Source organism: Triticum urartu, chromosome 3 (assembly GCF_003073215.2).
Source record: "Triticum urartu cultivar G1812 chromosome 3, Tu2.1, whole genome shotgun sequence".
Taxonomy (NCBI): domain Eukaryota; kingdom Viridiplantae; phylum Streptophyta; class Magnoliopsida; order Poales; family Poaceae; genus Triticum; species Triticum urartu.
Genome location: NC_053024.1, coordinates 516,733,310 through 516,755,476, shown reverse-complemented (window position 1 = coordinate 516,755,476; position 22,167 = coordinate 516,733,310). Strand labels below are relative to the sequence as shown.

Genomic DNA, 22,167 nt, shown 5'->3' with positions numbered 1-22,167 from the left:
CCAATGGAGATAGTCCGGCTGTCCAGAGACCCCCTAATCCAGGACTCCCTCAGTAGCCCCTAAACCAGGCTTCAATGACGATGAGTCTGGTGCGCAGTATTGTCTTCGGCATTGCAAGGCGGGTTCCTTCTCCGAATACATCACAGAAGAATTTGAATACGAGGATAGTGTTCGACCCTGCAAAATAAGTTCCACATTCCACCGCAGAGAGAATAATTTTTCCGCAGATCTAATTTGCTGGCTTGTTTTGGCAGCATGATGTTATGTCATGGCCCGGTGATTATTCGAACCGTTTCTTTTAACCAGCTCCACACATAACGCGAGGCGGTTTCTTGACACGTCTTGCCGAAGCGGAGATCGTGTTCCCCTAATTACGGGATTCTCATTAATGCGGTCGTGGGTAACCCAACCATGTCTAGGACTCCTAGATTATAGGCAAGTCCCAAACGGCTATGGAGAGGACGCTTGATATTCTCCCTCTTTATAAGGGGACAAGGTTTTCGCTTTTTCCCTCTCGTGCTCAATCGAACCCTTCCCCCGCCTCGAGTTCTAACACCCAAAGCCCAGGTTAGGTGCTCCGGATCTTCAACCATGTCCGGATCCAGCCTTCAAGGCCGATGGATGCCCTCCTCTGTTACGGAAGAGGACATTAAGAAGCTGAGGGAGGCCAGATATCTGACCACCGAGGTTTCGCATCGGCTGCCTGCTCGAGGGCGGATCGTCCCTACTCCCGAACCCAACGAGAATGTTGTGTTCGTCTCCCACTTCCTCCGAGGTCTAGGCCTCACTCTGGATCCTTTTGTCAGGGGCTTGATGTTCTATTACGGGCTAGATTTCCACGATCTAGCTCCGGACTCCTTTTTCCACATCACGACATTTATCGTTGTGTGTGAGGCCTTCCTCCGCGTTACCCCTCACTTCGGCCTGTGGCTCAAGACCTTTGAAGTAAAGCCGAAGATGATCGAGGGGCAAGATGCAGTGTGCGGAGGTGCATCAATAGGCAAGATGGCAGGAGCTCCATGGCCGAAAGGTTCCTTTCTAGAGGTGTCCGAATTATGCCAACGGGAGTGGTTTTACGTCACCGCTCCCAGAAGTGCCAAGTGGGCGGCTGCCCCGCTTTCCACTCGGGCCCCTCACCACAACTGATGTCATGGATTAGCAGGGGTCTGAGCTGGGGTCCAGCCAAGGACGTGCCTATACTCCAAAGCCGCATCCGAGATCTCTTCGAGGGAGATTTTAATTTGATTGCAGTAATACAAGTTATGTTGGTTCGTCAAGTCCAGCCTTGCAAACGCCGGCCCCTTCGCTTGTGGGAGTTCAACCCAGAGGGACCACGTGCTATTCAAAGTTTCCTCGGCCTGACGCACGAGGAGATGTACAAGTCATTCTTCGGACCTCAAGTAGAATGTCCGGATATTACCGAGGACGCGGGCCTGAGCAGTAACCACGCCGCCGAACAAGTAAGAAACCCTCTAGCCGAACACACTGTATTTTATTCGAAGTAATTTCTGAGAGTTTGCTTTTTGACCAGGACTGGCTAACAAAGGCAAAGATGATTCGGTGTTTGGCCCCCCTCCCTGAGGGTTTGGAAAATCCGGTATTGGAAAAGATGCTTGAGGTCGCACATTGCCCGGAGCCCTTGAAGGAAGATACCGGGGGGATAATACGAGCGGACGCGGGCCCCCATCGCTGCCCGTTCCAACCGAGGGAACGAGCGTCTCCATGAAGGAGGACGACCGGGGGAGGAAAAGGACTGCTTCCGAGGATCCGGAAGCCGAAGCCTCCAAACGGGAGAAGAAGTCTCCCACAGAGGGTCCTGCCTCGGGGGGGTGCTTTTGCCGCACACAGTCCGCGGGGGGATCAGCCCTCCAATGAGTCGTAAGTGATCCAAAATACTTCAATAGTAAAGTTATGCTATCTTTTTTCTCTGAGAAAATAACCACCGCATATATCTTGCAGTTAGGGCCTTAGCCCCTCTCAAATGAGCTTGTCTTCGGGGGATCTTCTTCCAGAGATGATGGAGAGCGAAACGCCTCCCCCGGACTCCTCCGCTCCAGAAGCGGGCAACCCCGAAGTGTTGTCACGGAGGGCCTCTCTGGATCCGGTGAGGCCAGAAGATAATCCCGTAGACCCCCGAAGTCCCCAGTGTCCAGCTCCCAAAGAGAGCATACAAAAGAGTCCGGCACCGTCTGGTGTGCGGTCGGACGTTCTGAGGGAGTTGGTGGGGCGAGCGACCATCTCAGAAGAACACCGTATGCTGATGGGTATGGTGATGGAGAGAATCTCGTCCGCCAAAAGCGGATTACATGAAGCCTTTATGAGTCTACTGACGGGCTTTGAGGTACGTGAGATAGTATGTGATAGTACTGCACATGTTAGGTGTGCCCTGTATAGATAGTAGCCCCTGAGACTCTGGTTGTCATCGAGAACGGCGGCGAACAGAGGATCATATTCCCAGGCAATAACCATACTGCCCCTATGTGCAGGTGGTGGAAGCTCCGGTGGCTAGCCGGACTAGTGAGTTTGCCAAATTAAAACAGCAACTGGATGCGGCAGACGCCGACATCGAGCTTGTTAACAAGAGGCTTGGCGAGGCACAGGGTAAGTGTTATTATCCAGTGAATGCCACATAGTAAGAGCAGCATAATGCTGTGACTGCAGATGTAGCTGCCACCGTGGAAGCCTTGCGGGCGGAACTTGCCCGAGCCAAGGAACAAGCGAGGATTAGTAATGCGGCTGCTTTGAAGGCGGCCGAAGAGTTGAAAGCCGAGAAGGCCGCACATTGCGAGAGCCAGGAGAAGATGTCCAAGATGGCCGTAGAATTAAAAGACACTGCCGACCGTTGCCGGGTTCTTGAGAAAGAAAACCGAGCGAAGGCAACAGACCTTGAGAAGGCCGCGGCGGCGGACAAAGACGCCCGTTCTGCTATGAGAGCGAAGAAGGAGGAGCTGCGGGAAGCCGGGGATATTGCGGCTGGGAAACCCTTCATGCTACAGAGGAAGTTCGGAGATCCACGGTATGCCCCTCTGGATCGGCTGTGGAGTTCGGCAGATGCGTATATGGATTTGGCGGCGAGCGCTACCGATGCGGCCAAGTACTTCCAAGGTCAGACAGATCATGAAGTGGACAAGCTGTTCTGGACGCAATCCCATGTTCCAGAGCGTCCGCTTTCATTGACTGATCAGCTAGCCGAATGGGCCGAACTGAATAGGTTGTCCGGACTCGCCATGAGGTCTGTTGTGGATCAGCTATGGCCGGAAAGGCCAAAGCCGAACAGCTATTTCAGCTTAGTGCAGCAGTTCCTTGATGCGGTGTCGCGCATTAATGCGATGAAGAGGTCGGCGTGCATAGAAGGCTCGCGGATGGCCCTTGCCCGTGTTAAAGCATACTGGGCGGAGATGGTCGCTACCACTGTTGCGGCGCAGGGTTCGGCCATAGGCCGGGTGGCTGCCGAGCACTATTTCGAGGAGGTTCTCGAGGGTGCTCGTTTGATAGAGGCCCAGTGCTCGAAAAATATTATGTTTGAGTGATATGTATTCTCATTGTAAGCACAATGCTTTTATGAATTTTTTATAAGGTTATTTTTATACTTTTGCCTGAAACTAGTATGATGTCTCCTGTGCGGCCGTTTATGTATACCTGTGTATAACCTGAAAGATTGCAGCCGTCGGCTTCAACCCCCACGCATAGAATGCGGGGGTGCTTGCAAAAAACGCGTGTTCACACTTAACCCAACATCTTGGTCCTATTAAGGAGGTGATAGCGTAGCGAGCGAGGCAACCGGACTATAATGCTTTAACACTTTCACTTAGCCATAGGAGTTTGACAGTGGAGCTACTAGGTAGCCCCTAGTGGCTCCGCACTCTCCCGGTCGCGGGGTGCGTACATGCCTGTCCGGAAAACGGCCCTTCGTTAAGGCGGAGGAATTCTAACATTCCGATAGGTCACCGAGTGGTTGACCAGTCTCACGCTATATCATGACAGTCAGTTTTCGGCTTTCTCTACTGAGGTGCTCGTCCGGATGAACTAGGGCACAATCGTAGTAGTTCTCCTGGTGCTACCTTAGCCAGTAAAGCGGAACGTAAGGCACCAAAACACAGGAGCCGGGCAAACCCAACATTTGACCAAAGACAATGATTCGGAGCTGATGCATATAAGGCCAAACTCGCGACGCCGAACACTCCCTAAGGTATTCGGTCTTTATGGTATAAATCGGGCCTAAATAGTGCCCTTCGTAAGAAGCCCCTTGTGTCCAGGTACGTGCATTATTCTGACGTGGCCACGTGCCAAGACGTCAGCATCCTTCTCAACTGTGCTGAGAATTCGGTGGATATGTATAAACAAGAGACAGTAAAAAAGGTTTACGCAGGGTCTTAATCTAAAGAGAATCCTTGGAGCGGGTCCTTGCTGCACGTCTGCGCCTGTGTCTCCGTTGTGCCGTATCCTGGACGGGTGTAGCACGATGATCATCTGTAAAAGAGAGGAACTTAGGTGAAAAAGTTGTCGTGCAAAAGGATAGTTTTTAAAGGGACCAAGTATAATTCAAATGAGTAAAAATTGCCACTTGTCTGCGCATGTTGAGCCCCTTGTATAGGGTGTGACCATTGATCCGGTATGAATTACATATACATGTGCCCGACTCGTCTAACCGTGTCCGAGGTCTTGACGACCTGTTAAATGCTTTAGTTGGTGAGGCCGTTTTTAGTGTGCGGCTGCCAAGGCAGCCGCACTCTCTTCCGCGCGCAAAGATCGCTTAATACTTCCATTTACTGTAATGATGCCATGTGGTCTGGGCATCTTGAGTGTGAGGGAAGCGTAGTGCGGTATTGCATTAAAGCGAGCGAAAGCTTCGCGTCCGAGTAGTGCTTGATAGCCACTTTGGAATGGAGCGATGTGGAAGGTTAAATGTTCGCTACGGAAGTTATCGGGGGAGCCGAATATAACTTTTAGTAGCAGGGAGCCCGTGCAATGAGCCCCTGGGCCTAGCGTTACTCCTTTAAAGGTAGTATTGCTATGGCAAATTTTTGTTGGGTCTATCCCCATTTCGCGGATTGTATCCTGATATATCAGGTTTAGACTGCTGCCACCGTCCATCAGGACTCGTGTGAAGTGATATCCGTCAATTATTGGGTCTAATACCAGGGCAGCCCATCCTGCACGCCAGGTACTTGCTGAGTAATCACGATGGTCGAAAGTGATCGGTTGAGACGACCAGTGGCAGGACTCCGCGGTGATAGGCCCTTGGGCATATTGTTCTGGGAGTGCCGTTTTGTTTCTTCCCTTGATCACGTGTAACACGTTTACTGTTTTGACTTCTGGTGGAAATTTCTTTTGTTCCCCAGTGTCTTGCTTGAGAGGCTCATCCTCGTCCTCGCTTGGTGTATCCTCCCCTTTGTGGATGGCGTTGAGCTTACCGGACTGCTTGAAGACCCAACATTCTCTGTGGGTATGATTAGCAGGTTTACCAGGGGTGCTATGGATCTGACATATTTGGTCCAGAATTTTGTTTAGGCTGGACAGTTCGTCTCTGGCGCCTTTAGAGGGCGACTTTTGCTGACCTGGCCGAGAGCTTTTGAATCCGGCGTTTACTGCCGTGCTCTTCATGTTGTCTTCTTTGTTCTGGCGTTTGTTACTGTTGTTGCGCCGTGAATTCCCGTTTCCATCTCTAGCTTCAGATGTACTGGGGTCACTGGTGCTGCATCTAGCTAGCCAGTTGTCCTCACCCGTGCAAAAGCGGGTCATGAGGCTTGTTAATGCTGCCATTGTTCTCGGCTTTTCTTGGCCGAGGTGTCTGGCGAGCCATTCGTCACGGACACTATGCTTAAAAGCTGCCAGGGCTTCGGCGTCCGGACAATCGACAATTTGGTTCTTTTTAATAAGAAACCTGTTCCAAAGTTTTCGGGCTGACTCTCTGGGTTGTTGAGTTATATGGCTCAAATCGTCTGCTTCCGGAGGTCGGACATAATTCCCTTGAAAATTGTCCCGAAAAGCATCTTCGAGCTCTTCCCAGGGAGGCCTTTAAGCCAGTGACGAGCTGGCCCTTTGAGCTTGAGGGGTAAGTACTTGATGGCGTGGAGATCATCTCCTCGAGCCATATGGATATGGAGGATATAATCCTCAATCCAGACCCCAGGGTCTGTTGTTCCGTCGTATGCCTCTATGTTTACGGGTTTGAATCCCTCTGGAAATTCATGGTCCAGCACCTCATCGGTGAAACATAGGGGGTGTGCGGCACCCCTGTATCTGGGTGTACCGCATTGTTCGGATGTTTGTTGTGTTACGTTGTATGCTGGGGCGCGCTTGTGTGGTCCATAGATGGATCTGGTTGCGCCGTCCTTTTGGTGCGAGCCCTCGCGTGGATCGCGTATCGGTTTGTGAGTGGCGTTGTTTGCCGCTCGATGTTGGCCGTGAGGTCGTCTATTCGGACAGGTGGCTGTTTTGATTTTTGGTTGTGGGGGGTCTGAGACCTCCTCATCGAATTCAGGTAGCAACTTCCGCTTTGGGTAGCTCTTGGTGGGGCGATTGTCGCCGTACCTCGCTGCTGTGTTGAGTACTTTGCTCCATCTGATTTGGAGTGTGTCTTGCGCAGCCTTGAGCCTTTGCTTCTGCTTTTTCAGACTCCTCGCGATGGCAACAAGCCTTTGACGGGCATTCTGCTGCTCTGGGTGCATGTCCGACGTTATGTCGTCCGGACCATTATCTTTGACAGAATTGGTTTGTTCGGTTTGATTCTCCGTATTGCCGTGGTCCGGCAGTGGTTCGCCCTGCTCCAACGCTGGGTCTGTTTGATCGTTATTTCTGCCGAGGCGGGATTTGGGGCGGTGCTTGCGCCGCCGCTTTGACTGCTTCTCGAGGGAACAAGCCTTCAGTGCGTCCTTTCGTTTCTCGTCGTCTTCTTTTGGTGTGTCCACCATGCATACGTCATATGATGAAGTGGACGTCCAGCACCCTGTGGGCGGTGGTTCCTCTTCGCCTCCCACATCATCGTCCATACCGTCGATGTCTTCGGAGTCGAAGTCGATCATGTCGGTTGAGTCATCGACAGTGGCTATTAAGTGGGTGGTGGGTGGGCTCCGAATTTCTTCATCGTCCGAATCCCAATCCTGTTGGCCATAATCCGGCCAGGGCTCTCCTGACAAAGAGAGAGACCTTAGTGAATTCAGAATGTCGTCGAAGGGCGAGTGCTGAAAGATATCCACGGCAGTGAATTCCATGATTGGCGCCCAATCGGATTTGATTGGCAGGGAGCGGGTGGTTCGGAGTTAGAAAAAGAGTCTGGCACCTTGGAGTCACGGGCTGCGCAGAGGATTATGCTGGTGTTCGGCTCGATCGCCGTTGAGACTGCAGCCCCTGAGGCGGTGTCTAACCACCCGTCCTCGATTGGCGCAGTTGGCTCCGAACTAAGGGTCGGAGCTGATGCGGGCGCGGCTTATGGGGTAATGTTCGGCGGCAGAGCTAGGTCATACCCATCGCGACAGTGTGGCGCGCCCGGCTGTGGCTCGAATCCGTCGAAGATCAAGTCTCCGCGAATGTCGTCCGTGTAGTTCAAACTTCCAAATCTGACCTGGTGGCCAGGGGCGTAGCTTTCAATCTGCTCCAGATGGCCAAGCGAATTAGCCTGCAGTGCAAAGCCGCCGAATACGAAGATCTGTCCGGGGAGAAAAGTCTCACCCTGGACCGCATCGCTATCGATGATAATAGGAGCCATCAAGCCTAACGGTGACGACACAGAGGAACTCTCAATGAAAGCACCAATGTCGATGTCAAAACCGGCGGATCTCGGGTAGGGGGTCCCGAACTGTGCGTCTAGGCCGGATGGTAACAGGAGGCAGGGGACACGAAGTTTTACCCAGGTTCGGGCCCTCTTGATGGAGGTAAAACCCTACGTCCTGCTTGATTAATATTGATGATATGGGTAGTACAAGAGTAGATCTACCACGAGATCAGAGAGGCTAAACCCTAGAAGCTAGCCTATGGTATGATTGTATGTTGTGATTGTTGTCCTAGGGACTAAAACCCTTCGGTTTATATAGACACCGAAGAGGGTTAGGGTTACACAAGGTTGGTTACAAAGGAGGAGATATCCATATACGTATTGCCTAGCTTGCCTTCCACGCCAAGTAAAGTTCCATCCGGACACGAGACGAAGTCTTCAATCTTGTATCTTCATAGTCTAATAGTTCGGCCAATGGAGATAGTCCGGCTGTCCGGAGACCCCCTAATCCAGGACTCCCTCAGCGAGGATCCATGGCGACCGACGAGGGGAACGACGGTGTTGGCGGCGTCCAGGGGCTTCAGGCACCATGTGGCTCGGTGAGGAGGAAGAGGGGAACGAGGCGGAGCTTCCTGGCATGTCAGCGAGGCGTGGGGTGGCCGGTGGCCGCAGTGGAGGTCATCGGCGCGCTGAGAGGCGCTCAGCAGCAGCGGGAGAAGGAGAGCAGAGGAGAAGAGAGGCACGGGAGAGGACGAGGCAGTCCAGGGGAAAACATGGCATCGTCCAAGGCGTCGAGGCAGCACGGGTAGCAGGAGGTGGCCCGGCACGTGGCCAGCGTGCGACGAGCACGCGCCCAGCGTCCTTCTAGCGCTGGGTTGAAGACGACTGGCACTGGTGGTGGGCTGGGCCAGCTCCTGGGCTGCATAGTGCTGAGCCTCTGGGCTATAGGTAGGCGCCAGGTAAGTTTGCTCTCCTTTTATTTGTTTCTGTTTTTCTATTTGTTTGCCTCTGTTTTGATTTAGTTTAACACCAAATCATTTTTATATAATTCTGAAAATATTTTTTTTGGAAACTCTCTGAATTAATCCAGTGTCCCTCAATATTTCTCAGAATATTTGGAGCTGTCAAAATATTTCTCAGAATGTTTTGGAGCCCCAATCAAATACAATATGTGTTGAGGTAAAATCCAAGATGGCGAGGAAAAATGTGCATCACCTCTGGTTGTTGTTTCCAGCATCTACAAAAATCATGAACATTTTTCTAAGACCATTTTGGGTTCTTGGAATTTATTTTGGTTGAACCTATTTGAAATCCATTTGCTGCTAGGGTTTGATCATCCCCATTTCAAGTTTCTAAGAAATTTAAACATGATGCAAGATGATGATGCAATGACAAGCAAGGCCAAAGCTAGGGCTGTGACAATGTTTATTTCGGTTATATATATACATCTTATTCTACTATAGACAAAGCAAATCACACAGCTTATTAGCAGCAATTGTCTGTGTTATTATTGGTCTTTGCACACATTTCTGATTACGGACCTGTTTGCCGAGAATCACACACATCTTATTCAGTTGAACCATTTCCATTGTGTTGCCTAATCACACACAGTTCATCCTAGTGAACCGTATGCTATATATCGCACACGCCTTCATCTGGCTGCCCGTTTCTTTTGTTCCTCCTCATCCCAAATAGTTAATTGAACTGAACCGTACGCCCTGCATCGCACACGCAACTAAAATCTGAACCGTGTTTGATGCATCCATTATCGCAAATGTTTTGCACCTTTTTTGACGGGTTTTTTACACCCCCGTTTGCGATTATGGCATCGCACACAGTTTTGTTAAAGGGTCTCTGGTCGTAGTGTCGCGTTTGGACCATCCTGCAGTAGTGGACTATCACCGCCCATAACTCTTTGTGTTCTACTCGTGCATATTATCTACGCATAGACGTGGGTCGTGATGCCACTGTTGTGAAACGTTGGATGGAAAACAAAAAAAAATTCTACGCACACGCGGGATCTATCCATGGAGATGCATAGCAACGAGAGGGGAGAATGTGTCTACGTACCCTCGTAGACCATAAGCGGAAGCGTTTAACAACGCGGTTGATGTAGTCGTACTCTTCGCGATCCGATCATGATCCAACTGATCTAGTGCCGAACGGATGGCACCTCCGAGTTTAGCATACGTGCGACTCGATGACGTCTCCTCCTTCTTGATCCAGCAAGCGAGAGAGGAGAAGTAGATGGGATTGTTGGGGAACGCAGTAATTTCAAAAATTTCCTACGCACACGCAAAATCATAGTGATGCATAGCAACGAGAGGGGGGAGTGTTGTCTACGTACCCTCGTAGACCGAAAGCGGAAGCATTATGACAACGTGGTTGATGTAGTTGTACGTCTTCATGATCAACCGATCCTAGTACCGAAAGTATGGCACCTTCGCGATCTGCACACGTTTGGCTCGGTGACGTCCCACGAACTCACGATCCAGTAGAGTGTCGAGGAAATTTGTCAAAATATGAAGCTAAAAATCACTAGCAGTATCTAATTTTTGTAACTAAAATTCAGTAATTAAGCATAGATTTCATTCGTAGATTAAGCATTCGTTGTTAATTTATACAAATAGTTCAACTCGACAGCTGAACCGACCAAACTTTTCCCCAATTGTTGCCAACCACGTATTGAAATAGCTAGTTCAAGTATATATACTAGCTAATTTTAAGTACGTTGTACAGTTCCACCATATCTATAGTCAGATGAACTGAAAAAATAGCCCCTAAATACTAATACTACTGCAGAGGGGCTTTGTACTACTTCCGGCTGCCTCTCCTCTGCCGAGCGCGCTCAGTAAGAGGCGGAGGAGGAGGAGCCTATCGACGAGCTGGGCAACCGCAATACGGTGCCTGCCGCTGTTGCAGCTTCAACGATGCTCACCTCGAATGCCCTCTGCTGCTCCAGACGACCCCTCTCGAAGCAATGGTTCTCCTCATAGATCTCCTGATTCCTCGCCTCTGAGGCGGCATGTGCTGCGGCCATGACGGCGGTAAGGTTCTTTGCGTGCTCGACAAGGCGCTCCTCCTCCTCCTCCCACAGGAACTCGGTGTAGCGCGCAAGGTCACTGACGCACGTGCGGGCATCCACCTCCGCCTCCCGCCTTCGGGCGGCGGTGGCGGAGCGGGTGATGACCCCGGCGGTCGACGATGGGCTGGCGGCCACGGCGGCCGACGACGGGGTGGCAGCCACGACCACCACCTCCCGCCTTCGGGTCGTGGTGGCGGGAGCGGGTGATGGCCACGGTGGCCGGCAGTGGGGTGGTGGCCACGACAGCCACCTCCCGCCTTCGGGCCGCGGCGGCGGAGCGGGCGATGGCCCTGGCTTTCGACGGTGGTGTGGCGGCAACGGCGGCCGGCAACAGCTGCAGACGGGCACTAGCGGCGGAGCGTGTGGTGGGTGTTCCGTGCACACCTAACAGGGACGCCACGCGCACTACACTACGCCGGGGATTGCGCCGCCGCCGCGGTGTAGCCTCCCAGCTGGAGCTGTCCTCTGATGACAGCGGAGTGGCTGAGCAACGATGACGGACCGGTGCCATTGGCAATTGTGAGAGAAGCAGACGAGATAAGCTACAGGAAGGGGGCAGAAAATGCGACGCAGGACTCGCCGCCCATGAGGGTTTTTATAGCAGGCCGGTAAGCATTGGGATTTTGGGGGATTTCACCGAGTCAGGGGGAAGCTTGCGTGGGAACCTGCGAGATTGCGCGGGAACGGGCTCACGACGATTCATTGGCGCCACCATTTGGCCAAAAGAATGCCCCCCCCCCCGCGCGCTGTGCAAGTTTGCGCTGTAAGCCGTCTGCGGCAGCGGGGTGACAAGACGTGCCAGAGGAGGACGAAAGGCCACGTACACATACGGTTAATAAAAAAACGTTTGCGATTAAGTTACCTACTATACCCCCGTCCTGGTTTATAAGTATGATTTAACTAATAAAATATGAATGCATGTCGCCAAAGATTATATAGTTGGATTCGTATTTGAACATAGTTTCCAATTACATAATTTTTATAACATGCATTAATATTTTGTTGGTTAAATTTGAGGGCAAAGTATGGCATAGAATATAAAGGGGACTATAGACTAGACGAAGGTGGTAGCACACGGCTGCTCTCTACGCAGCGACGCAACTGTCGGCCGGCTTGTAGGCGACCATTTCCTGCGTGTTCAACTGCTCTATGCGTGTGGTTGCTTGCTGTTCAGGCAGCCGCGGCGCACTCTGATCGCGTCCCTCCGGGTGCTCTGCCCTCGTCCCTCCACACGCACTGCCAATGTTTGAGGCCGGTGCATGATCACGCACGTTCGTGTGCATGCGGTTGCGCCGGGCACGACGCGACGATGCAGTTACCCGCTGCAAAAACTGCCATGCGGACGCGCCGAGAATCCACGCCGCCCAGCCCCCTTTTATTCCTGTGGCCATTTACCTTCATCTCTCGTCTCACACGACACAATAAGCACATCCATGAGGACACATACAGAGAGGACATCCAGCGGTTCCAATGGCGCTCTCCGTGGCTCCAATGGCGCTAACAGCGGCCGACGACAACAATGGCGGGCAGTTCACCACGCAACACGTCGTGGACACCCACGTGAGGGGGAAGGCTCTCTCAGTGGTGTACACGAATGATCCGGTCCTGGTGGAGAGATCCATCCAAACTATGGAGCAGTTCCTTGTCGAGGACAAGTAGCAAGTCGTCGGCTTCGACCTCGAGTACACCATGGGTCGTGCCGGGCATGATCGGAAGGTTGTCGTCGCCTAGTTGTGCGTGCGACATGACGTCCTCGTCTACCATTACCACCTGGCCACAACACCTTGCGAGCATTTCTCCAGGTTTATCAACAACTCCGACTACAGTTTCGCTGCAGTGGACACCACCAACGATCTAAAAGCACTCAAGGTTTCGTGCTTGAAATGCCCGAATCTTGTCAACATCCAAAGCCACTACAAGGTCTGGGCCAACGAAAAAAACAAACTGAACTCCCTGGTAGACCTTGCCTCGGCTATCATCGACCCCTACTACATGACGATGAAGAATGAGAGCAATAAGGACAGGAACGCCTTGCACAGTGTGTGGCATAAGAGACTGGATGAACAACATGTCAAGTACGCGGCCATGGACGCGTACACAAGCTACGAGATGTATAGGCGGATCGTTGACATGAGGAACTGTCTTCTTCCTGACCCAAACGAGGGATCGAGCCACATAGCAGTGGCGGGAGCGTCACAAGAAGTAGATGACTAGACGATCGTTTCTCCTACTTTAGAATGCACGCAATTGTTTATTGAGGTGTGTGCGAATGATCTGTAGTCACTTATGTAATTGGATGTTTATTTTGGTTATATATATATACATGTTATTCTACTATAGACAGAGCAAATCACACAGCTTATTAGTAGCAATCGTATGTGTTATTATTGGTCTTTGCACACATTTCTGATTACGGACCTGTTTGCCGCGTATCACACACATCTTGTTCAGTTGAACCGTTTCCATTGTGTTGCCTAATCACACACAGTCCATCCTAGTGAACCGTATGCTATATATCGCACACGTCTTCATCTGGCTGCCCGTTTCTTTTGTTCCTCCTCATCCCAAATAGTTAATTGAACTGAACCATACGCCCTGCATCGCACACGCAACTAAAATCTGAACCGTGTTTGATGCATCCATCATCCCAAATGTTTTGCACCTTTTTTGACGGTTTTTTACACCCCCGTTTGCGATTATGGCATCACACACAGTTTCATCGAAGGGTCTCTGGTCGTAGTGTCGCGTTTGCACCATCCTGCAGTAGTGGACTATCAACGCATAGACGTGGGTCGTGATGCCACTGTTGGGAAATGTTGGATGGAAAACAAAAAAATTCTACGCACACGCAAGATCTATCCATGAAGATGCATAGCAACGAGAGGGGAGAGTGTGTCTAAGTACCCTCGTAGACCATAAGCGGAAGCATTTAACAACGCGGTTGATGTAGTCGTACTCTTCGCGATCAGATCACGATCCAACTGATCTAGTGCCGAACGGATGGCACCTCCGAGTTTAGCATACGTGCGGCTCGATAACGTCTCCTCCTTCTTGATCCAGCAAGCGAGAGAGGAGAAGTAGATGGGATTGTTGGGGAACGCAGTAATTTCAAAAATTTCCTATGCACATGCAAGATCATAGTGATGCATAGCAACGAGATGGGAGAGTGTTTTCTACATACCCTCATAGACCGTAAGCGGAAGCGTTATGACAACGCGGTTGATGTAGTTGTACGTCTTCACGATCAACCGATCCTAGTACCGAAAGTACGACACCTCCGCGATCTGCACACGTTTGGCTCGGTGACGTCCCACGAACTCACGATCTAGAAGAGTGTCGAGGGAGAGCTTCGTCAGCACAACGGCGTGATGACGGTGATGATGATGCTACCGGAACACGGCCTCGCCTAAGCACCGCTATGATATGACCGAGGTGGATTATGGTGGAGGGGGGCATTGCACACGGCTGGAAACAATCAACTTGTGTGTCCTAGGGTGCCCCTGCCCCCGTATATAAAGGAGCAATAGGGAAGGCCGGCCGGCCCTTGGGGCGCGCCAGGAGAGGAGGAGTCCTCCTCCTAGTAGGAGTAGGACTCCCCTTTCCTACTCCTACTAGGAGGGGGGAAAGGAAGGAGGAGAGGGAAAGGAAAGGGGGGCGCCGCCCCCCTTCCCTGGTCCAATTCAGACCAGAGGGGGAGGGGGCGCATGGCCTGCCCTGGCCGGCCCTCTCTCTCTCCACTAAGGCCCATGTGGCCCATTAGTTCTCCCGGGGGGTTCCAGTAAGATTCCGGTATTTCGGTTTTCTCCGAAATCACCTGAAACACTTCCGGTGTCCGAATATAGCTGTCCAATATATCAATCTTTATGTCTCGACCATTTCGAGACTCCTCGTCATGTCCGTGATCACATCGGGGACTACGAACTACCTTTGGTACATCAAAACACATAAACTCATAATACCGATCGTCACCGAACGTTAAGCGTGCGGACCCTACGGTTTTGAGAACTATGTAGACATGACCGAGACACGTCTCCGGTCAATAACCAATAGCGGAACCTAGATGTTCATATTGGCTCCCACATATTCTACGAAGATCTTCATCGGTCAAACCGCATAACGATATACGTTGTTCCCTTTGTCATCGGTATGTTACTTGCCCGAGATTCGATCGTCGGTATCTCAATACCTAGTTCAATATCGTTACTGGCAAGTCTCTTTACACGTTCCGTAATGCATCATCCCGCAACTAACTCATTAGTCACATTGCTTGCAAGGCTTATAGTGATGTGCATTACCGAGAGGGCCCAGAGATACCTCTCCGACAATCGGAGTGAAAAATCCTAATCTCGATCTATGCCAACTCAATAAACACCATCGAAGACACCTGTAGAGCACCTTTATAATCACCCAGTTACATTGTGACGTTTGGTAGCACACAAAGTGTTCCTCCGGTATTCGAGAGTTGCATGATCTCATAGTCATAGGAACATGTATAAGTTATGGAGAAAGCAATAGCAACAAACTAAACGATCATCGTGCTAAGCTGAAGGATGGGTCAAGTCAATCACATTATTCTCTAATGATGTGATCCCATTAATCAAATGACAACTCATGTCTATGGTTAGGAAACATAACCATCATTGAGTCGACGAGCTAGTCAAGTAGAGGCATACTAGTGACATTCTGTTTGTCTATGTATTCACACATGTACTAAGTTTCTGGTTAATACAATTCTAGCATGAATAATAAACATTTATCATGATATAAGGAAATATAAATAACAACTTTATTATTGCCTCTAATCTTTCAGGGATCACAACTAACACGATGGCGTGGTGGTGATGGTGGTGGTGGAGTACCGACAGCGCTTCACTAAGCGTCGCCGGGACGAGGCGGTGAAACTACGGACTAACGGGAGAGAGAGGGGCGCCAAGGTCTTGGTGTGTCCTCTTGGGGTGCCCCCTCCCCTCTATATATAGGTGGAGGGGCGTGGGAAACAGCCCCTCCAAGCCCTAGGGTGCAGCTAAGGGAGAGAGGACTTGGACTCCAAGTCCAATCATATTCCTACTAGGACTCTTTCTTTTTTTGCCTTCCCTAGCCATATGGGCTTTTGAGGACTTGGTGCGCCTAGCCCAATAAGGCCAGGGCACCTCCCCGCAGCCCATTCTAGCCCTTGGGTCATGGTGGACCCACTTGTGGACTTCCGGACCCCTCTGAAATCCTCAAGAACCTTCTAGAAGCTTCCCGGTACAATACCGAAAAAGTGCACTTTTTTCAGAACCCAAAATATGACTTCCCATATATAAATCTTTACCTCTAGGCCATTCTGAGACTCCAGAGCCATCATTAAGTATGAGACATCTATATTCAGCTTGTTTGATCCCATGTGGGTCTTCTGGTACATTATTTCATGTGACTACGTCGTATGTGAAGCTACATAATAGTTCACGGTGATGGTTTGCAAACGTAGTTCTCATCGCCGACGCAATTTGTTCCCGTTAGAAGCTTCACTCTTTTGCCACCATATGTGTCAGGCCCCGGCCATAATCAACTCCGGTAGACTGACCTAACAAGAATAGGAGATTTCATTGATGGAAGTCTCAAGATTTGTTCAAGAACATCAACTTGGATCTGTCCACCGAAAGAGCTCTATTAACGATTTCATCCAATCCTAAAGCTTGCCAAACTTCTGTTGTCCTCTCACAAGTGAAGATCATGTGACATATATCTTCCATTGCAGTACAGTCGAGCGGAGATTGTGCACATACCTTGATGTGCTTGACTGCAAAGACGCTCATACCTGGAATAATGTCGTGGAGAGCTCTCTAAACAAAATAACCATCTTACCAGGTCATGACGAGATAATTAAACGCTTTTTCAATGCACTTTTGCGAGTGCTACATGATCAATTGTCCAACTCGTGTTGAACTTCTATCAGACTCGCAGTGTTGCCAACATGTATGGTGACTAGCCATATGAGATTCCTCATAAGTTTAGTATGCTAATTAGGTGGGAGCGTATATCTTGTTATGGTCGTTGTGGCTATTTGAAAATGACGTGGTTTCTAGTGGTAAAATTATAGCTACTATGCAGGTTATCTACGAGTGTGCTCACTGGCTTCATTCATGATCTTCTCTATTCAAGTGAAACAACACCCCTATTTTACGACAGTATGTATGCGTATGGAGTAGGAGGTGAAAGATGTGTTCATCCTACATGCGTGGCAACATAGTTTATGGATATGCCATTCATCCTAATTGTCTTTGGCTAGTTTCGGTCCTATTTGACTTAACGTGTCCCTTTTTTTGTTTTTGTGTGCGTATATTGCTATGGGTGTGTGGGAAGCAGATTTTTGGTCTATGAGGACATCTACACCCTATATGGATTTTTTTTAGCAATTCAACAAAAAGTCAAAAATTCCTGAAAATATTTTTGAAATAAACTTGACCTTTCATTGTACTCGTGAGAAAAAATCCACAAAAAGAAAATCACCCTTTGACTTCTTTTTAAAAAAGACAATTTTTTGGTCAAAATGGTGTAAATAGTGACCTATAATAGCAAATAAATTTTGTCTTTTTCGCTGTGGAGTCAACTTTGTTTTTTTTCGTGAAAATTTATATACTATTGCAAAAGTAAGTCAAGTTTTTTGTCAAAATAGTTCTTACCTATTTTGACTTTTTATTTAAATATTAAAAAAAATCCCCATATAGGGTGCATATACAACCAGAAACCAAAATGTATTTGTGTGCTTATTATGCTTTTTATGCTCTTGATGCTATATTTTGAGTTAATAAAAATTTCCTTTGTAAAGAAAAAGTAAAGCTCTAACTTTACAATCATTTTGTGAAATATATTCGGGATCTCGCCCGATGATTCCGCGGAAAACTGTCCTTTACTTGTCATGGGTCTCTGCACTAGAAGACAAACTTAGTTGAGAAGATGGAGATGCTAATCGCACACTTACAGAGCGACCATACAAAGCTGAAGAACACTAGCGGACGGCATTACACGTGTACAAGTCCGAAGCCTTCCTAGCAAGCCCTAAAGTCTTCTCGGAGCCCGTTTCCTCCCCCGTCCCCAGCGTCGCCTTTAGGGGCGGCTCGGGCGGAACCCTAGATCGAGCCGCCGCCGAGCCCCCCCTCCTTTCTCCGACCCCTCCTCGCCGTCGCCGGATGAGGCCGCCGAACTAAGTCCACGCGGCGGGCGGCGGCGGCGGGGCATCTCATTGTCCTGTGGCAGGATCCTGCGGTGGAGGGAGGCTCGCCCTCCTGCGCAGTGTCGCGTCGGGCTCTGCTGCAGTGCCCTCCAGGGCTGCGTCTCCAGCGACGGCTGTCGAGGTGACGGCGTCGGCGGATCCCTGGGCTACGGCCCGGTGCTCTCGCCAGTGGCGTCGGGGCGGGGTGGCGGCCCCCCTTCCTGCCTTTTGGAGGCCTTTCCGCGGGCGTTTGGTGGCCTGTGCGTTGATGCTGCAGCAGGAGGTTGCCCGATCTGTCTTCGGATCCGGCTCGTCAGTGTCTGCCGGCGGCGAGGTGGTTGCTCTTGCGTGGGATGGCACCGTCTCCATGTTTGAGGTGCTTGGGCCAGCGGGTGTGCGGGCATGTGGCTCTTCTATCGTCGGCTGCATGGGTTGGAGAGGTTTGGGATGCTCCGGATGAGAATCTGCCCGACTTTGTCGGTGCCGACGACGCGTCGCCCATGGGCGTCGTTCTCCTCGCGGGAGGGTCATTGTGGAGCTCTCTCCTCCCTCCTCCATCCCGAGTCATGTCCTTCGTGCGGAAGCTCAAGACTCCACATGAGTCAGGTGACGGCGTCGCTTCAACGTCGCTCCCCCCTTGGGGGCGTCACCTTGAAGGTCATGGTCTCCTACGCGCTTCCCCATGGGCTGGACGAGCACAACACCGCGGTCGGTAGGTGCCTGGCCGGCGGTGTGAGGTTGGTGTGGCGTTGCATGTGTGTGGCAACGACTATGTGGCGAGCAGAGCCGAGTCGCGGCATTTCCTTCTGATGCTGACGGTCCGGTGCGCCAATGGGTGCGTCTATGCTGATTTCTGGCTGTGACAGAGAAGTCGAAGCTGCGGCGGCGGGGCCACTGCAGCAACGATGACTCCACGAGGGCGGTTTTTAGCAGGTGGTGCTCTCCGGATGTTGCGCTGGACTAGGACGGTGCGAGGCTTGCAACTTTCTTTGTGAAGCTCGTTTGCAAAATGGGAGCTGCCTTGTCCTCGATGCTTCGGTCGACTGTTTGGCGTTTGTGGCCAGGTCATCCGCGTGTCCCCTTTGTGGGGTTTGTAATCTAGGTTTTCGCTCGGTTTTTTTTAATTAATCAGACAACTCTCTTCTTCTTAATCAATAAAAATGGCAAATCTTTTGTCTCATTTCAAAAAAAAAAAGATGAATTTACATCATGCATGGAGTGACAATCACAAGATCAACAGAATCAGACCACCAGCCGGGAGCTCTTCTTCCTGGCCAGCGCATGAGGCACGACGGGCGTCTGCACAGAGCAGCTCATGAGGTAGGTGTAGCAAGGGGGGATCTGGGACCTCCACGCCAGGGTCTCGAACCTCCCGCCGGGCGCCGGCCGCCCGGACAGAACCTCCTGCGCCGGGCGCGCCTGGTACCAGCCGTAGGAGACGAAGACCTTGGACGTCCGGGCCAGCCTCCACAGGTAGACGTGCCGGTTTGGTTGGAAAATTTAGCAGGCTTATTGGGACATGAATCAATGTTCTATATCTCAGATACATTTTTTTCATGTATCGAAATAAAGAATATTGTTTCTTTTTTTAGGGAAGAATATTGCTTTATTGGTAGTACTGACTCACTGACGTATTGGGTCAATCTTGACGGCTTTGTTGTCAAAGTTACGACGGGTCCATCCGTCCATGGGCAGAAGTCAGGACTTCTATGCCTCAACCAGAACCACAAGTTGGCCTTTCCCTCTTCTCTTCTTTGGTGGATTCATCTGTCCCACCAGGAATATTGCAGGGGCCTTCCAAAATGGAGACGCTTCTCTCTGCAATCGTGGGTGATCTTGTCAGCAGAGCCCTGTCCATGGTAACCCAGAGATACCTGCAGTCCCAGGGAGCAGAGGAGGAGAAGCTCCAGAGGCTACGGGCGGTGCTGCTAAGGATCCATGCCACCGTCGAGGAGGCCGAGGGGAGGCACATCACCAACCAGGCAATGCTCCAGCAGCTCCAGATGTTGAGACGAGGTATGTACAGAGGCTACTACACGCTCGACACCTTCAGATACCGAGCGCACAGGGATGAGGCCGATGGTGAGGCGAGCACTCGCCGTTCGCTTGCCCTGTCCAGATTCAGCCCTTCCAGTTCCAGACGTACCTTCTTCTCCGTGTGCGATGCCCCGAGCACGGACCTGGTGCTTGATGACGGGAGCTCCAACAATCTCGACAAGATGCTCAGCAGCCTTGAGAGAATGATTGGTGACATGCAGGAGTTCGTGATGTTCTTGGCCAGCTATCCTCGAATCTCCCGGCAACCTTACAGCGCATATTTGTTTCATGATCAGGTTATGTTTGGCCGGCAGATGGAAAAGGAGACAATTTTGAGCTTTCTGCTTTGTAGGGAGGCTGCAAGGAATGGAAGTCTGGGTGTGCTGCCGATAATTGGTCCAGCGAGAGTTGGAAAGAGTACACTTGTTGAGCATGTCTGCCACGACGAGAGGGTGCACAGGCGCTTCTCGTTGATCGTCTTCTTCAGCGGGAATGATCTCAATGGTGGAAACTTGGCCACTCTAAAAGGTAGCGGTGTGATCAAGCATCAGAACCTTGCCTCCAGCCCGCATGGAGACTCACTGGCTGTGATTGAGCTAGCAGGGGACATGGACGAGGAAACATGGAGGGGGTTGTACACCTCGGCAGCAAGCCACCTGACGCCAGGCAGTAAAATCATACTCACCAGCCGTTCAGAGAAGATAGCATCATTAGGAACGGCAGAGTCTCTTATGCTGAAATTTTTGTCCCAAGAAGCTTACTGGTATTTCTTCAAGACGGTTGCATTCGGAAGCACAAACCCTGGTGAGCATCCTAACTTGGCAGCCATCGGCATGGAGATCGCCGTCCACATGAACAGATCATTCGTGGCAGCGAACATCGTTGCCAGCTTACTGAGAACCAATCTTGACACACGATTTTGGCGCAGAGTGCTGAGATGCTTGAGAGATTTCGCAAGAAAGCACCTCAGCATGTTTGGAGAGCACCCGACCAATCTCCTAGAAAAGGACCAGCCTGTGTACATGTGGACAATGGCCAAGACAACCAATGTTTTCGTGATGCGAGATATTTATGACGAGCCATCTCCCCAGATCAGTGAGGTTCCCAGGATAACGGCACAGGATGTTTTGTCTGGGCGAGTTACGTCTGAAGGGACATTCCAAGCAGTGGCATGGAGGTCCAGGATACCTCCTTGCTACACCTACTTGGTGAGCTTCGTCGTGTCACGGACAGACGAGCATGCGGTGCTTGGTAAGAAGCGGTCTAGGCAGGAGAGGATTTGATGTAAAATGCAATAATGTATAGCTAATGCGATTGCAAAGTGCACGTCTTACCCTTTTTTCGTCAATGCCCTGCATCTCCTCACTTGTGTGTAGCAGCTTGCTCCATGGATCTCCAGCTATATCTCCACAAGCCGGGTACTGAACTTGACAGTCCACACTCATCACACGGCATAACCGGTCTGGTAGAACTGCTTACAAGCCAGATTGACAGAACCATTTTTTATCTGCAAGGCAGGCTGACAGAGAAAACCAGTAGGAAGGAAGAGATGTTACTGATACAAAACCCTGACAGTTAGTAGTCCAACACTACAGAAGCGCTGGAGCATTTTACAAGATTTCTGAGCAATTGTGTCTTTCCCAGCGAAATTACCGCACTGCGCATGTAGTCTATATGTAAAGGAATTATGTTCAATACAATGCAGGGTCAGCTCAGCGCACATATTTGATGTGTTCTAAACTAGGATGGAGCCTGGCCCATATGCAACACAAACTCTATTATTTCAGTCAATTCATTTATCGTTGACACACCTATGTATATTTTCATACTTTCGTAGCCCAAATCAACTTCTTATTGCGTACTGGAATAGCATGAGAATTTCTAGGTAGCAGCTTTCTTTACCAAAACAAAGTATACAGAGCTGGAACACATGGGTTATATAAAGGCAGGCAGAAATCAGGTATTCCAAGGATCCTCAATTAACTCGGTGAATAGACATGAGTTTCACATAAGGATGAAAATCAAGCATAACCAGGGACCGTTATTGACATACTAGAACAACATTTAGGGTAGTCTAGCTCTGGCTATCCAATCTGAGAACATCGCGGAACCGCACAACGAATCCGCCACCCTCCT

The 22,167-nt window shown here is 50.5% G+C and overlaps 1 protein-coding gene across 1 annotated transcript; it reads left to right on the top strand.

Annotated features, from left to right (window-relative positions):
• Positions 1-17,719: 17,719 nt before the first annotated feature.
• Positions 17,720-21,839, top strand: LOC125544738 (disease resistance protein RGA2-like). The gene has a single exon (XM_048708487.1). It carries the CDS (start codon positions 19,704-19,706, stop codon positions 21,312-21,314), a length of 1,611 nt encoding a protein of 536 aa, XP_048564444.1. The 5' UTR covers positions 17,720-19,703; the 3' UTR covers positions 21,315-21,839.
• Positions 21,840-22,167: the final 328 nt, after the last annotated feature.